The sequence below is a fragment of the Silurus aristotelis genome (assembly GCF_946808225.1).
Source record: "Silurus aristotelis genome assembly, chromosome: 7".
NCBI classification, from domain to species: Eukaryota; Metazoa; Chordata; class Actinopteri; order Siluriformes; family Siluridae; genus Silurus; species Silurus aristotelis.
The window spans coordinates 12974770-12993191 of NC_139580.1; the positions used below are offsets into that span (position 1 = coordinate 12974770).

Genomic DNA, 18422 nt, shown 5'->3' on the forward strand with positions numbered 1-18422 from the left:
ATAATGGGATTTAATGGGATATATTTATGGGATTGGATTTGTTCTAAAGATTCTGTTCTTATTATATTATTATTATTATTATTATTATTATTATTATTAGTATTAGTATTAGTAGTAGTAGTTATATTGTTAATGTTTTTGTTATTGTTGAGGTTATCATGTGCACATCAGAACAACCACATTTGTTTTTACTTGCAATTAATCAATTCATTAAGATAAAGATGATGATGATTATTATTATTAATAAGTATTATCTTTATTGTTATTGTTATTATTATTATTAATATTATTATTATGGGGGAAAGTCCTAAACCAATAAATTCCAGAAAAGGATTTTAGAAATGTGCTGGGAGATTTCACTAACTACTTAATACTCATATTTATAATAATAATAATAATAATAATAATAATAATAATAATAATAATAATAATAATAATAAAACAACAGTAGAAATCCCAGTATGTGTGTATAGTAGTAGTGATGATGGAACCAATCAAGCGGTGTATTTATTTTTATTTTTTTGAAGGAACAGCAGTACACAGACACAGACATTGGCCCCACTGGTGCGTGTGTGTGTGTGTGTGTGTGTGTCGGGGCAGCCGCTGGGCGTGGGCTGCCTGCAGCTCTCTCTCTCTCTCTCTCTCTCTCTCTCTCTCTCTCTGCACTCGGGCGGAGCGCATTGTGTTCATTTCTCTCTCTCTCTCTCTCTCTCTCTCTCTCTCTCTCTCTCTCTCTCTCTCTCTCTCTCTCATATACAAACACAAGACAGCAACTTGTACAGTTTTCGATCAGGAGTAACGGAGTCCCGGAGCGCGGATCTGAAGATCGCTGATTTGTTGATCTTCTCTCTGAGTCACACTGCAGGAGCAGCGGCGGCTGTTTCACACCTTCAGTATCTGAGATTTGAGCGCAGCCCATCAGGCTGAATCTCCAGGAGCTCATCTCCACCACACACCCGAGCTCTGCTGATCGTGAGTACAACCGATTCAACTAGTATGTGTAGTCTGTGTGGTATGATTAGGGAAGAGCTTTGTGTGTTGTGTTCCTGATGTAACGGGAAACCCGCTGCTGCTTGGGATCTGCTCATCACGGGCGCGTCGCTCGAGCCATTCAAAGAGTGTGGAGGAAATGGATTGTGCTTCTGCAGTGTGAATTGTTTCAGTGTATCAGTTAGTGGTTTCATTAAAGCAACAGGCAATGTATCTCTCTCTCTCTCTCTCACACACACACACACACACACACACACAGCGCGCGCAGAAGCAATACACTTCCACGTACATTACTACAGTTGATTTATTTATCTATATCTTTATTTGTTGTTTGATTGACTTTATTTTGATAACTTCCTAGTCGGCATCTCCCCCGTTTCCCCGCTGTTTCCCCCCTCTCTCTCTCTCTCTCTCTCTCTCTCTCTCTCTCTCTCTCTCTCCTCATAAAAGCAACAAATGTTACGCTTGAATTGAAAACCGATTTACTCATACCGAACAGCACAACCTAGGAAAAAACCAAAACAAATGCAGGTATAAATGAAGTTTGTTGTCCATGTGACAGTCGGACAGTCGGGAGTCGGTAGTCGGAGCGCAGGGAGACGCCCCACCACCTACACCATACCGACAAATAACACACACACACACAAAAAAAACCATACCGGCTGCGTCCCAAAACACATACATCCTTCCTCAAGGGGACCCGAAATAGTACAGCAGTAGTAGATGAGGTAGGATGTTTACATGTTGTGTGTTGGTAGTGAGGAGCTGTTTGGGACACAGCCCAGGAGCAGTGCGGAAGTAGCAGAGGGCTGCATTACATGTTTCCTTCTTCTGTTGCCTAGTGTATGAAGGCACCACTACTGTCTAACTGTGTTAAGGAAATAATCGCACTTTGGAGGTTATCACGTGCACATCAGAAAAAACAGACTTGTTTCACTAACAACAACAAAAAAATCATAGTATGTACTTTAACTTTTCAAGAATAATTGTGTATAGAAATAAAACCTATACTAATGTCCTACAGCACATTATAAGACTTCTGGGTTGCTCTAGGTGTCAACTAAAATGCAAAAATTAAGATTAGGATTAAATATTCTCCACTTTACTTCCAGACATACCACAACATCCAATATAGTGAAACCCCCAAAATATAGTGAAGAGAGTGCAGTTTCTGGGAAAGTCTAGGAGAAGGGTTGTACAATTGTCCACATTGTAAGGATCAAATGTAGAGCTGATGTGTATGTAAGCAAAGACTATACTGTATGTATAATGGACTGTAGAATGACATCATGAAAATCTATGACATTTAGCTGAGTTCATGAAAATTGATATCTAGCATAGCATTTCCATTTTTTTCCCCCCTTTTTCCTGGAAAGCTAAATTTAGTCTGAGATCAGTATCTTTTCTATTTGTATTACATACATGTGAAGAAATTAATCAAAATGAAAACCATCTTTACTGATGCATCAGTATTTACTCATATGATCGCTTGAATCAATTCGGTCTTAGTTAATATCATGATAAATTAGTATCTTGTAATGTTACAAAATAGTGTATGTCGAATTCGGCAGATCAATCATCATAATGTGTTTTTCATTTCAAGACAAAGTAAAAAGCATGAGGAACTAGCAAAAATGAAAGCAGGGTCAGAAAGTGAAACATCAAAACAGACTCTGGGTGAAGAGACATATGCTTGTTCAAAAAGAAAGAAAAAAAATCAAGCATGTATGTAGTAAATATCGCAGCATTCTGGCTCTATAAACACGAGAGAAAAGCCATGCACAATATAGCAAAATGTAAGAATTATCATATACAGTTATGTAGGAAAGTGGTAGCACAGTGGGTTAAATGGTCGAATGTAGAATAGAATAGCTTTTATTTGTCACATATACATTACAGTGAAATTCGTTTTTCGCATATCCCAGCTTGCTCAGAAGCTTGGGTCAGAGCGCAGGGTCGGCCATGATACGGTGCCCCTGGACAGAGGGCACAGAGGGTTAAGGGCCTTGCTCAAGGGCCCAAGAGTGGCAGCTTGGCGATACCGGGGCTTGAACCCCCAACCTTCCAAACACTCACCCAATCCCGATCAGTACCCTAACCACTGAGCTACCACTCCCCTTACAGCACCCTTGAGCAAGGCCCTTAACCCTCTCTGCTCCAGCAGTGCTGTATCATGGCTGACTATGCACTCAGACCCCATTTCCTAAAAAACTGGGATATGAAAGAATGTCACTGAGCATCACTATGTATGTGAGAAATAAAATCTCTCTTTATTCTTTATATGATCTCTGCATTTCATATTGTTGTTCATATTGTAGCATTTTATTTTTAATAAAGAATAAAGGGTTTAGGGTTTAAAAGGATTATTGTTTTGTATTTAATGAGGAAAAACTGGTACAGTGTGTATTAATAAAATTCCAGTTAATTAACTAGTTAAAGTGAATATTACAGATATTAAAAGCACAGACATCTGACAATACTCACCTTACTAAGCGCAGTGTATGTAATGTTTACGTCACCATATTCTGCACCCCATAAAAGATGGAGTACTAATGAGCATGTCTACTGCTGCATCTCATAACCAGGCATTTTCCCAGCCAATATCACACACAGTGCCTATAAATATAATGGCTGCTTTCATATAAGAGATTTGTATGGTTTATATTCCTTACTGCATTATTAATTAGTCTTTCTCTATAGCCTTTTTGAATGATTAGACTAATTCTCTTTTGAGTGGCCTTCTGCAGTGTAAGCCAGCATCTGATCTTAATGCACTGATGTTATTTTGAGGAAACCGAAGCCCAGCCCTGCCTCTCTCATGCGTTCACCCTTTTAGAGTCAGCCTTTTCCCTCGAGTGATTTTTGTGCCATCATCTTTCAAATGAAAATCAATTAGAGTTGAAGGAGACTAGCAATGGCTCTATTAACCCTTTTGCATTTGTTATATAGTAATCGCTGAAAAGGAGAGAAAGGTTGACTCATCACTCAAGCACTGTCAAGTGGTATTCATTTATTTAGAGACTGATCAATTTGGCACTCTTTATTAAAATGAATACCAGTTGGCAGTGCTTGGTGATCCTGATTACAACTGGATCACAAGTAATTGAGATCTTCTCATAATTTTACATATATTTATAAAACTAACGCCCAAATATTTTGACTTGCCCTGCCATGCTTATAACCGCTCTACCTCACACACACACACACACACACACACACACACACACACACACACACACACACACACACACACACACACACACACACACACAAACATACACAAACACACACAAACAAATTGCAGGTGTAAAGTCCATCTCTTGGGGTTTTTATATGTGTTTTCTGTTTTACAGTCTGGGTGTACTGTCATGTCAGGGTCCCTGGGGGATTACAGAGTTTCAGAATGTGCCGTTCATCGACCCGGATCACTATGACAGGCTATATGCAGCCCCTGGCTACAGTGCAGTGTCCTTTACCTTTTAAAGGGGGAAAAATATGTTATTTTCAGAAGCATTTCAACTCAAACAAAAAAATTATTAAAGTAGAAAATGCCAGCAGGTCAAACACTGACTCTCTGTTAGATCTGTTATTACACAAGGTGTGGTTCCAGACTATTTGCATAAAAATATTTTCTGAGTTTCTATCACACCTACAGAGATAGTATCCCAGGGTTTCAAGTGAACATGTTTTGTGTACAATCTGTTATTCTTTGCAGTGGGAGATGTGAAGCATAGCCAGGGGATATGTGTGTGTGGTATGTGTTTATTTCATTTAGTTACACTTAGATCACAACATATTTCGAACTAATTACATTTATGACTGAGTTCTAAGAGTTATTAGTGTATTTGACTGGTCACTTAAATTGAATTGTTTTAATCTAGATCTCAATAACTCAAAAAGAAGCAGGATTATAAATGATGTAAGCTTGTGCCAAATTAGTGATGTCTGTTAATTGTTTAGGAAATAAATGTTCTATGAATATGCACAAGCAAAATGTAAATGTATTATAGAACAGAATATTGCATGGGTTACATAAATGTGTTCTCAGCAGATCATTTTATATAATTTTATGAAATGTATTTTACAGTAAATGGGTCACTGGCATGGCACTGGCAAAGTGTCTGGATTTTGGATGAATATTTTGTATTGTGATTTCCACTGTATAAAACAGCCAATCCCAGACTGATATCTGAAGCGCTTTGAGGGCTCATTATCTTTCTGAAGGCATACCATGCTCAGTAACTAATTATAAGCGAGAGAGACAGACACTAGGGAGCATCAGTGTGGCTCTCCTGTCCTCGTACATGCACCATTATCAACTGACAGAACACCCCAACATGCTCTATGCTGGTAATTTAGTTCAACAGATTCACTTCCATCTGTTGGCTTTTATTATTAATCCACATTGCATGCTCTGTGACCTACTTTACTTGATAGGCATGGCTTATCCTGGAGCTTTGTTTTGTAGTTGGTTGCTAGCAGTGAAATACAAATCAGGCACAAATTGAAAGGTAGCAGTTCACTGGCAACTCTTATTGGAAGATTTGGTTGTAGGATTAAGCAGAAAGGTGATAATCGGCTGTAATTGATAAAAAAAAAAAAAAAAGGTATAATAGTTATAAAATTTCCTGTTTGAACATTATATATTGTTGATTTATACTATATATACAGTACAGACCAAAAGTTTGACACACCTTCTCATTCAAAGAGTTTTCTTTATTTTCATGACTATGAAAATTGTAGATTCACACTGAAGGCATCAAAACTATGAATTAACACATGTGGAATTATATATGGAATTATATACATAACAAAAAAGTATGAAACAACTGAAAAATTTCATATTGTAGGTTCTTCAAAGTAGCCACCTTTTGCTTTGATTACTGCTTTGCACACTCTTGGCATTTTCTTGATGAGCTTCAAGAGGTAGTCACCTGAAATGGTCTTCCAACAGTCTTGAAGGAGTTCCCCGAGAGATGCTTGGCACTTGTTGGCCCTTTTGCCTTCACTCTGCGGTCCAGCTCACCCCTAAACCATCTTGATTGGGTTCAGGTGACTGTGGAGGCCAGATCATCTGGTGCAGCACCCCATCACTCTCCTTCTTGGTCAAATAGCCCTTGATGCCTTCAGTGTGACGCTACAATTTTCATAGTCATGAAAATAAAGAAAACTCTTTGAATGAGAAGGTGTGTCCAAACTTTTGGTCTGTACTGTATATATATATATATATATATATATATATATATATATATATATATATATATATATATATATATATATATATATATATATATATATATATATATAAACTCCATTGAAAATATTTAAAACAGATAAAAATGTCTCAAATTATCCTGATGATTATCTACTTCTTTTTAAAGAAAAATCTAGTACATGGAACATTGGGGGATTTTATGGGCTTTTTTTAGATGTTGTGTATCTGTTGTACACTCTTTAATCTCTTGGTTAGAGTTCTTCCTTGTTCCTGTAAAATACATCACCTGCCCAGGCTGCGTGCAGAGGTCACTATTTTCTACGTGTTGCATATTGAAACCTGATGAGAGGAATGACTTAGATGTGGATTATGAGAGTGAGAGAGAGAGACAGTGGGACTTTTGTTTAGACAAAATCCAAACCTAAATCCATACTGCATACAAGCTATGAACAAAACTGGAGAGTGTTTCATCTGTCCTTTTTTCACACAAGATCCGGCATCTTTTCTGGCTGCTGTTAGGCCTTTCATAAATCCATTCTGGAGGATCAAGTTAAGTGAAGCCCAGATGTACCATGTATTGTTACTAATAGGCTGGAATGTTACTGTTGACATGTAAATTTATGTCAAAGGCTGCTGGGAGGATTTACCATGTAAGTTCTGTTTATATGACAATCAACTCTTGAATCTTACACTGAGTGGTTCCGATTCTGACGTATTAATTACACAAATTTTTGTTGGGCTCAATAAAGATTGTGAAAAATAAATACATTTACATTTACCTGTACATTTACAGCATTTGGCAGACACTTTCATCCAGAGTGACTTGCAAATGTTTAATTTATACAACTGAGCAGTTGAGGTTTAAGGGCCATTCTTAAGGGCCCAGCAGTGACTTGTTTGTGCTGGAATTTCAACTCAAGGGTGTTCCAGTGGTATGTAAACCTCCCCTAATGTCTGATTTCTATATGGGTCACCCAAGGCTGCTAGTGCTTGTAAGGTTTTTTTCAATGTCTGTCTTGTTGCTCTTCCGTGTAAATTGAATTATAAATACAGTAATCCCCCATTTATTGCGGTAGTTACGTTCCAAAACCGCCCGCGATAAAGGAAAAAACGCGATTATATGTATACTGTACTGTACTGTATTAACATTTTACTTTATTTTATTAATAATTATTATATTTATATTAATAAATTAAAATTTTTAAACAAAAAAAACCTTAAAAACAGTTCCCGCAAGAGACCGGGAAAATCATCGAAACAATTAGTTATGTGGCAAATGCAAAACCGGGGGCGTGAGATTTTATAGTGTATATTTCCTATCCTTACAAACTGCACTTAATCGAGGCTTGTATTTGTTTTTGGTAGAGCGTAAAAAATTTTTTATAAAAACATTTAACACTATTACATGTATGAGGACAGTGTGACAGCAGTAAAGTATGCAGTAGGAATGACATACCTGGTTTAAGGTGAAGGTTGGATTGCATCAAGGATCGGCTCTAAACCCTTTTCTGTTTGCAGTGCTGATGGACAGGTTGACGGATAAGGTCAGACAGGAGTCTCCATGGAATATGATGTTTGCGGCTGATATTGTTATTTGTGGTGAGAGTAGGGAGCAGGTGTAGAAGAGCCTGGAGAGGTGGAGGTATGTGCTGGAGAGAAGTCGAATGAAAGTCAGTACAAGTAAGACAGAGTACATGTGTGTGAATGAGAGGAAGGGCAGTGGAGGGGTGTGGTTGCATGGAGAAGAGGTGGAGAAGGTGGAGGAGTTTAAGTACCTGGAGTCAACAGTGCACAGTAATGTAGCGTGTGTTAGAGAAGTGAAGAAAAGAGTGCAGGCAGGGTGGAGAAGAGTGTCAGGAGTGATTTGTGATAGAAGAGTATCTGCAAGAGTAAAAGGGAAAGTTTATAGGACTGTGGTGAGACCTGCGGTGTTGTATGGTTTAGAGACAGTGGCATTTAGTAAAAGACAGGAGGTGATGCTGGAGGTAGCAAAGCTGAAGATGTTGAGGTTTTCGTTGGGAGTGACGAGGATACACAAGATTAGAAACGAGTTTATTAGAGGGACAGAGCATGTAGGATGGTTTGGAGACAAAGTGAGGCAAGTGCGATTGAGAAGGTTTGAACATGTGCAGAGGAGGGACATGGGGTTTATTGATAGGAGAATGCTGAGGATGGAGCCACCAGGAAGGAGGAAAAGAGGAAGACCAAAGAAGAGGTTCATGAATGTGGTGAGGGAAGACATGCAGGTAGTTGGTTTGAAAGAGGCAAATGTAGAGGACAGTAGTATAAAGATGGAAGATCCGCTGTGGCGACCCCTAATGGGAGAAGCCGAAAGAAGAAGAAGAAACATCTGACACTATTCTGTTTGCCTTTTCCACAAGACTCTCAGTTAGTCAGTGAACCGCTAAATGATTACTTTGCAAACATTGGTCAGGTTCCCATATGCACAAAAAACCTTTACTACAATTACAATTAGTATGCACAATTTCTTTCAGCATTGCCAGCAGACATATTTCAATACTTTATTGTCAAACACCAGCATATAATTAGAATGGCCTATGCATACTGTTGTTTGCTGACAAGTCGCTTCCTTTGCTGAATTCAAGTAAGGAATAACACAGTTACTTATATGGTCATTAATCATAATGTGACTACTTGAAAAATGTGTAACCAAACATTGTGGATGAGTCACAACTTTCCTGCCCTTGTCAGTTTCTTTTTTTTATTTTTGTGGAACATTATTGCAAATGTTTGTAACGAATGACATCAGACTGACGGCACAAACCACACCCAAGCCTGTCACACTGTTTGCAGTGTTTTAGGGGGAAAGTATTAAAAGATTTTTGGTTAGTCTACTTGTATTAAAATTGAATACTGCATTTCTGTGATGAAAACATAGATGTCTTAGAATTTTCTTTGTCTAAATAGTGATAAGACAGAGGTAATGCTTATCGGTTCACACCATCAAACAAATAGAGTTTCAATCAAAGCTAAAAAACTTGGGGTCTATATTTTTATCAGTATAACATTGACTCTTATATTCAGAGTAAAGTTAAAACCTAATATTTCCAGCTCAGGAACATTGCAAGACTCCCAATGTTGTTGTTTTTTTGGTTGCTGAATAATTTATGAATTCTTTTTTTTTTTCACACATCAATTACAGTAATGCTTTGCTTGTTGGGGTTTTGAAATCTACATTAAACAAATTACAGGTTTACAGGACCAGGTCTAATGAGCATATTTCTACAGTTTTGGAGTCATTGCATTGGTTTCCTCTTAGATTCCGGATTGATTGTAAAATTCTGATGCTGACCTATAAGGCCCTACATGGTATTATACATTATTTGACACAGCTTTTAACTGTCTATACACCAATATGTGATCTCCATTCCTCTGATTCCGGTCTTTTGCTTAGACAGGCCGAGTCTTTTAATGTTTTTAAATATGCTCTAAAACCACATTTTTTCAGGATAGCTTTTATGTGATTTTTTAATTTTTGTGAGATATTCTATTTTGTTTATTTACTTATTTTATTTTTCTCATTATTATTATTATTATTATTATTATTATTATTATTAGTTTTTATTAATATTGCTATTATTTATTATTATTATTTTGTTAATCTTTATTTATTTATAAATTTTTCTTCCATGATAGGAAAACGCTTTGAGATGCTACTTTTAAAGGTGCTATATAAAATAAAGATTATTATTATTATTACTATGATATATTTTAAAATAATTTAAAGCTACGACAAAACAAAGCTTTATATTGGGTATTATGAATGTTCTAAGCCACATGTTGGATACTTTCACAATAGACCAGTAATATATAGCAGTCATACCACCCACATTTTTCACACACAACAGCGTGGGAGGGTTCACATCTCACAGGACGTAAATGTTCAAATAACTGTATGACTGCATGTCTTGGCACACAATTGTTCAGAAAGTGTTGATTTCTTTTCTATAACAGCACCACTGGCCATAATGGCTTCCAAGACAAACCACAAGCTTATATTAAATCTACAGTAGCAGCTAAAACAAAAACTATCGATAATGCAGATACTTGACATGGAACAGTTTTTAGCCTTTTCAATAAAATGTTGCTTTGACATGCATACAATTATAGGAATTTTCTATAAGATGTATACACGTTCAGTTTTGTAGGAATTAAAACCCACTGTCAGTAGGACCTGTGTATATAGACACTGAGAAAGGTTGGGGTGTTGTCTGAGTTTGCTGACCTCCAATGCATTATAATAAAAGTCTCTTGATCTATGCTCATGACTGACTGCTTCAATGGCCTACACCCTAACATAGGAGCATATAGTGAGTGGGAGGGGATCCGTAAAGGTGTGTCTGGTTGATATAAAACACTTCTAGCTAGACTTTTGACCCCTTACAGACAGCTGAACATTCTATCATATGAGAGCATTTGTGTGCCAGAGGTATAAAGTGCCAACCATACAGAAGTCCATTCCACTCTAAAACAAGGGAGGCTGTATATGATGATTTTATTATAATAAGAAATGATCTCGTATGTTTTCCTGAGAGAAGATGAACTCCAATAATACATTTTATTTTCAGAAAATTGAGACATTTATATGAGATTCAGAAGAAATGTAATCATAAATTATTGTCACACAACTTTCCATTTAGTACAAAAGTCAAACAGCACAAACAGAGGCATTAAAGAAGATTGTACTGCCAGATACAATGCAAATCATCTAACAACTAACCACTGTCTCAAGGAAGTTACTTACATTTGTGGTTTTTGTCACTACCTTAGTGTGTCATACAGTCATAGTGCCATTTTGGTATCACTCCACACAATATTTAGATACTGGTATGAAGCTTGGTCCAGCATTTGAAAGCATAATTGTACTTTTAATGTGATTAAGATGATAATATGCTTCCAATTAAATTCAATACAATTTTAAAGGTCCAGTTGTTATTACTGAGCCAAATTATGTCTTTCAAAAAGAGTATGATATGAGTTAGGTCATGCCACCATGGCACTGTTTAGCATAAGCGTCATTTTCTAAAAAAAAACTATTTTGTCAGTTAAAACTTTGTGACAACAACTAGTGATGCTACTATTGTATTATTTTTGTCTTGCATTTAGGAAGCCAGAAAAAAAGGAATTTTTATGTGTAATGACAGTATATTCCAGTGGCCTGATTTTTTTTTCTTACCAACAAATGTGGGTGCTGCTGTAGTCTTTACATTATTTACATAAAGCAATTTGTCATATTTTACAGTTCTTTGTGATGTTGACTGAATGCTGTTATTTTACAATTACATAGGGCTGAGCAGGTGAAGAGGAGCAGGGAGGATGACTGAGTATAAGCTGGTGGTTGTGGGAGCTGGAGGCGTCGGCAAGAGCGCTCTTACCATCCAACTTATCCAGAACCACTTTGTGGATGAATATGATCCTACCATAGAGGTAGAGTGTGTGTGTGTGTGTGTGTGTGTGTGTGTGTGTGTGTGTGTGTGTGTGTGTGTGTGTGTGTGTGTGTGTGTTTTATCTGTGGTTTTGAACTTGCTCATGCAGTTTGAACCTTAGTGTATTGTGTATATGTGTGTTCAACTTCAATTTTGAAGACTCTTAGCACAAAAATGTGAAAAAATGCAGCAGTGACAAATACCTTGTTGAAATAGTAATAGTGGCACAAATTCTACTAAACACCTGTCAGAGACATTGGAATTTTTTTATGTAACCTGTATAGTATAATACGATTATCAAAACTGATAATGCATAACTGTGCCATATGTTCTTGTTACCATTGCATAATTGTCGTAGCTTCCGGTCCTAAGGCTGTGGTTTCCTAATACACAGCTATGAGACAGACAGCTGGCACTTTCTGGAAGTTTCGAGATTTCGAGAAGTTGTGTGATACTTCAAATAGCAGTAATTCATTTGTTCTGAAAAATCTCACTCTAAAGAACGGACTTCTATATTTAAGTGCCCTATACAGCAGCATAACTGTTTATCAATGTAAAAAACATGTTCATGTTATACATTATATACAATAGTTCTCTTAAGACACAATAATAAGGTCACAATAACATTATGTTTTAGCATATACCAAACCCAGTTGCCATGACAGACTGAGGCAAAACCATGTAAGAGTCCTGGTTGATTATGTAATGTGTATTGTTATTATTAAGCAACATAATACAATCTTTGTAGTGTCATAACAGCCATAATGTATCATTGTTATGATACTACATTGTAAAGCCATAGAAAACTGTTGTGTTTCAGTGTAAAGCCACAATAAACTTTAGTGTGCTTGAGTAAAGCCATAGTAAAGTATAGTATAGTGTAGTATAATAGCACATAGTAAACTATAGTTTATCATCGCAAGCCCATAATAAAGTTCACAGTCTTTATTAGACTTTATAGTAATAAGTATAAAGTACACTAGAAGTGTATAATATTTAACTGTACTCTGTATCAGAGTAAAACTTATTAATTAATCATATTAAAGCCATAGTATAGTGTATCTTATCGAGCCAATATTAAAGAATATTGTTGGCAAAATCCATAATACACTATAGTATATCTTAGTAAATCCATAATAAACTATGGTGTATAAGAGTAAAACCATAGTAAATATTAGTATATAATAGTAAAACCAAAGTTACAGTAGTATATAATAGGTAGGCCTTAATAAATATCAGAGTTCAGTTCATTACAGCTAACTACAGCTAAGTGTAATACAATAACACCATTGTAATCCACAGAGAATTCTGTAGTTCTGTGGTTTAGCCCTTCATTTTCCCCAAAATATATGTATATGTGTGTGGGTGTGTGAGGTGTGTGTGTGTGTGTGTGTGTGTGTGTGTGTGTGTGTGTGTGTGTGTGTGTGTGTGTATCTGTGTGTGCATTCATGCATGCCCATGTATCCATGACATTCTGCATTCTGTTTTCTCCTTTCCCACCACGCCTGTCTCTGGACAAACAATGTCCTTTTCATAAATGGTCTCTATCACAAACACACAGGACCACTGACTGCTGCCCACACCACAACAACAATTCTAATTCATTTGTCTCAAAAAAATAAAAAATAAAACTTCCAGCATACACACACACACAGTAATTTTTGACGTAAACCGCTCAATCGTAAATATAACTACATTACCATATAACTACAAACCACAAAAACCCACACTTCTGTTTTTATTTTATTTACTTTGTCAGTAGCATGTGTGTTAGGTTTCTTGTGTAGAGCTTGTAGTTTGAAATGATGAGACTCTGATGGTGTGATAAGTTTACATTAGAACTTTCCTCTATCCTTTTTTAGGATTCATACCGGAAGCAGGTGGTGATTGACGGTGAGACATGTCTGTTGGACATACTGGACACAGCAGGTCAGGAGGAGTACAGTGCCATGAGGGACCAGTACATGAGGACAGGAGAGGGCTTCCTCTGTGTTTTTGCCATTAATAACACCAAGTCATTTGAGGATATTCATCAGTACAGGTGCTTGAATGGTGTCTTTAACTGATAAAAAGTTGCCTTTAAAGGTGTGTTGGAATATTGGCATTATGGTAAACCATTAATAGCGACTTCGAATAGTTATAACATTAATGGTATAATATACAGCATGAAAACTTGGTGAAGAAGGCAGTCTAATTGCAAAAATATATTACTGATCTATTTCTTAGTGTTTTATTCTCACAGTGATGCACTGTGTTAGATTCACTTCATCTAAAGAATTTTTCCAATAATTTAGTTGTACAGATGTTTTTCTGTTTGTTATTATAGTTAGAAACTTGTCATATTGTGATTTGTTCTCAAAGATTTCTTTGTATAACACAAATATTAGTTTTGGTATTTAACCAAAAATGGGAATATGGAGAGCATTACATGGTAAGCAGGTCAGTGCTCTTAGTACATAAGCTGCTGCAGCCCATATTGTGTATCAAATTGCTAAGCAAAGAACACAGATAACAATGATCAAATATGCTATGCTATTCTATTTCATTGTCAAAGCAAAGCTAGCCTCAGCTTCTGTCATGTCAGTGAAATCGATCTGAACTCAAGTTGGAGGGTGGGGAGGTGATAGAAAGCACTCAAGGACACGCAAGGAGAAATTTGGAAAGAGAATAAACAGATTATACACTGTTATTTATGGCCACTGCACACTCCATTGTGCGTTCTCATTTTGGTGGAGGGTAGTAATTTATGTTATACAAAAGAGAAAACTTCAAATTGACTAATACAAGTTTATCTGGTAATGTGGGTGAAATCTTAATAAATAAATCATTCAGTTCCACGCTCTAAAACTTTACAAGACACAGGCAGATCTTTTCCCACTTCTAACAGTCAAGTCACTTACGTTCCAGCTGAGTAAAAGTGATCTATCTCCTTATAGCTCAGTCTAAAGTCCCTAATCTTATATGGGTCATATCCAAATAAGGGAGCACGAGAGGAGAGTATTACTGAAATCAGCTTTATTAACTTGTCAAAACAAGTCAAATTAAAATGCAGATCAAGTCACTGTAAATAGTAAAATGCATGGGTCTAAGTGAAGTCATCAATTAAGTTAAACTTAAGTATAAATCCAGGAAAGTGAATTACAATGAAGACTTAAGAATAAAGACTTCGTTCAATGGATTCCAGGTGTTTATATACATTTTCAGTATTTAACACTAAAAGAGTGTTTATATTCAGAATGACTATAATAGCAGCTACCAAGCTGCTATTTTACAGGGTTTCCCCAAAGTCTTTATTTACATAGAGGACTGTTTATTGTAGTATCAAGTTGATGTATCTTTGACAGTGGATGTTTCATGGACTTTCCATCTTTTGGAGTTTGTTCCTCACAACATGGTGACTGCTTCCTGATTCAGCCATGAGAATTATTTTGATACATTTTTCATTTGTCAGGGGTGTTCTTGAAGGCTATCTCAAAATATGTATCATGTAAACTAAGTATAAAAAGATTTTGGAGGACATTTTGTTAAAAAAGTGTTCATTTCCCCTGTGTATGGAGACTTTTGGGAGACACTGTAAAACAAGAAAATCTCAAATACCCCTAATTGACAAAAATATTGGGATTATATATAATAAATTGCTGAAGGTTATGAAACTTTCTTGACAGGTAAAATATAAATCAGGGGTCACCAACGTGGCCTTTTCTAAAAATAGCTGTTTCCTACTTTGTTAAATCATTGTTGATACTTATCATGAGAAATCATTAGCATGATCAGTGTCTTCACATAGATGGATATCATTAATTATTATTAAAAACATATAATAAAAGGTAAATTAAGCAAATTTGTTATTTTAGATCAAACTGAAAAATTGTGTGTATCAAACTGGTAGCCCTTCACATTAATGGTACCCAAGAAGTAGCTCTCAGTTTCAAAAAGGCTGGTGACCCCTGATTTAAATATTCCAGCAATTTCTAACAAAAAACCTAAACTGTTCAATGTAAATAAAACACTTATTTGAATTTTAGCTACTTAAAAATGCAGTTAACATCAGATGAAATTTGAATGATTTGTTGGAGGTAATGTGGAATTATTGTTAACTAAAACCTTACAGAACTTAATTGAGCATAAACAAAAAACATAATTTCCATAGTCATATTTCACAAGTAATTTTCTGTTTTACTTGTTTCTTTTTTTTACGCACAGGGAACAAATTAAACGGGTGAAGGACTCAGATGACGTGCCAATGGTGCTTGTGGGTAATAAATGTGACCTTCCAGCTCGCACAGTGGACACTCGGCAAGCACATGAGCTCGCTCGCAGCTACGGCATCCCCTACATTGAAACCTCAGCCAAGACTAGACAAGTAAGAAGCAAGAATTTACTACAGGCTTTAATACTCATACCTGCAATATTGCAGAGACACTTTATAATTATATATATATATATATATATATATATATATATATATATATATATATATATATATATATATATATATATATATATATATATATATTGAACAGTATAATGCAGCCTGTGAGTAATCATTGCTGGAATAGAGCTTTATAAATCAGAGTATGTGTTCAGGCTGCCATATCATACTGAGGAAAACTTGATAAAGCTCAATTAGAAACAGTTTAAGTGAAATAATAAAATTGTTGAATATGTTTTCAATTTGTTCAGTACATGAGCGAGGTACAGTTTAGCTGTAGCCTTGATACAATTAACAGAAAACCATTATTCTGTCAGCATTTGCCTGTCACAGATCATGCCACACTTATCTTTGTGAACTCAAAACTTAGATTACACTTAATGTTCTCATTTTGAGATTGTAGAGGCTGATAATTTTTAGTGTGTTACTTTATTATAATGTTTGTGTCTTTTTTTCTAACTTTTCTTTTAAATTTTGATTGTAATCATTTAAAATATAATTCTATCCCTTATGAAAGAGCAATGAAGCCTGTCATCTAGTGTTTTTTACTTATTTTACTTGTGGATCTGCTGATGTGTGGAGATTAACGTGTGTCTGTAGATGACTCTTGCCTCCTGTGGAAGTTAAATGTATGGGTGGCTGTGCTCCACAGGGAGTGGAAGATGCCTTTTACACACTAGTACGGGAGATCCGACAGCACAAGCTGAGGAAACTCAATCCTCCAGACGAAAGTGGACAGGACTGCATGAGCTGCCGCTGCGTGGTGTCATGATTTGTGGTGCTTATCAAATGCATAAACACTCTTCATTTACATATATCGATTAAGAAGGGAATGGCCATTCTGAAACAAAAATTTAAGGCAAAAGTCTTCAGCTAAATAGACTGTTTAAAAAACAATATCTATTACAAGAAATACTTCAAAGTTGATTGCTGATGTTGCAGATATATTGTTGTGTATGTGTGTGTGTGTGTGCGTGCGTGTGTGTATATACATATATATATATATATATATATATATATATATATATATATATATATATATATATATATATATATATATATATAAAACATGAAACGTTATGTCAGCTTTGATTTACTTTTTTCAATAAAAAACGATATAATATATATATATATATTTTGTACATATTTTTGTCCACATATGTGTATGTATGTGTATATATTTATTTTTTATATCGTTTTTTATTTTCGGAACATCTATAATCGTTTTATATTACATGAAACGTTATGTCAGCTTTGATTTATTTAATTGATTTATTTAATTATTTAAATCAAAGCTGACATAACGTTTCATGTAATAGATAACGATTATAGATCTTCCGAAAACATTATCATAGTACCAAAAAGGAGGAATAATTTAAATATACAGTACATTTCTACTCTCATTAGATCCTGGTGCAAAAACATATGCTGTACATGTTTGTATTTGCATTAAAGATCTGTTTTCCCTCTGTTTTATTTTCAGCTGACTCTCCAAGTTATTAAATGGACTAATGGCCCTATGAGGCTGAATAAACTACAGACTGTAATTACAACTGGAAATCAAAATAAAAGCCAAGTAAAGCATCGACTGCAAAATGGACATTTGAGGAAATATGTTGCCTTGTTGTGACTGTGGTGACCCCTCTGGCTGTCTACATCTGCCTAAAAACCCAACTAATGACTTGTATTGTTTTTCCTATTCATTAACTTTGAAGTGCTAATACTGGGCAGCTCCTTGGATTTCATCTAATTTATTATATGTCTGAACACTGGCTTTTACCTGAAAGTCAGGCCTCTTGTGAGTTAAGCATGAAAACAACTGCTCTTCTCATATGGACTGGACACTAATCACCTCATCACAGACATTGTGTTCTCCTTCATTGCTGTCCAAAGGAAGCATGTGAGTCTATAAATGAGGAATCTGCCAACTGCAGAGAGAACACTCCAGCATCTTGTACAGGATTTACTCCTCTCTTGACAGTTAGCCATATTTGTTCTGCTTTAACATGCTATTGTTTTTAACATGTAATTATTGTAAAAAAAAAAAAAACAATGAAAAAAAGGGGTATTTGTGGTGATAACCATAGGGAATGTAATCTGCTGCGGCACTAGATACTGTATGTGATGTTTTTTGTGTATGTGATTAAAATAGAAAAAACTGTTGATGGAAATGCTGAACAGACTGACCACTTACTGGATTCCAATAAAAGAATTTTAAGGACCCACATGTTCACAGATACTTGGAGTGTGATCTAATAAAAAATAGTTGCTTTTATTGCCTGAGACTCCAGAATTATATTATATATGATGGGGTTTTTATGTGACTTCAGGTACCTTA

General features: G+C 35.7%; 1 protein-coding gene across 2 annotated transcripts; it reads left to right on the top strand.

Annotated features, from left to right (window-relative positions):
* The first annotated feature begins 605 nt into the window (after positions 1 to 605).
* On the top strand, positions 606 to 18305 carry hrasa (HRas proto-oncogene, GTPase a). Of its 2 annotated transcripts, none has more exons than XM_083545700.1 (6): positions 606 to 972; positions 11514 to 11653; positions 13515 to 13693; positions 15856 to 16015; positions 16737 to 16862; positions 17568 to 18305. In XM_083545700.1, exons 2-5 carry the CDS (start codon positions 11543 to 11545, stop codon positions 16854 to 16856), a joined length of 570 nt encoding a protein of 189 aa, XP_083401826.1. In that variant the 5' UTR covers positions 606 to 972; positions 11514 to 11542; the 3' UTR covers positions 16857 to 16862; positions 17568 to 18305. The 2 variants fall into 2 exon arrangements, with proteins under 2 accessions (XP_083401826.1, XP_083401827.1); XM_083545701.1 differs by lacking the exon at positions 606 to 972 and adding an exon at positions 4650 to 4744.
* Positions 18306 to 18422: the final 117 nt, after the last annotated feature.

What these genes read in the sequence shown, in the direction of transcription:
- hrasa (XM_083545700.1), top strand. Translation starts at nt 11,543, where the DNA reads ATGACTGAGTATAAGCTGGTGGTTGTGGGAGCTGGAGGCGTCGGCAAG. An exon ending in AATATGATCCTACCATAGAG is followed by an intron (nt 11,654 to 13,514) that starts GTAGAGTGTGTG and finishes ATCCTTTTTTAG; the next exon opens with GATTCATACCGGAAGCAGGT. An exon ending in CCTCAGCCAAGACTAGACAA is followed by an intron (nt 16,016 to 16,736) that starts GTAAGAAGCAAG and finishes TGTGCTCCACAG; the next exon opens with GGAGTGGAAGATGCCTTTTA.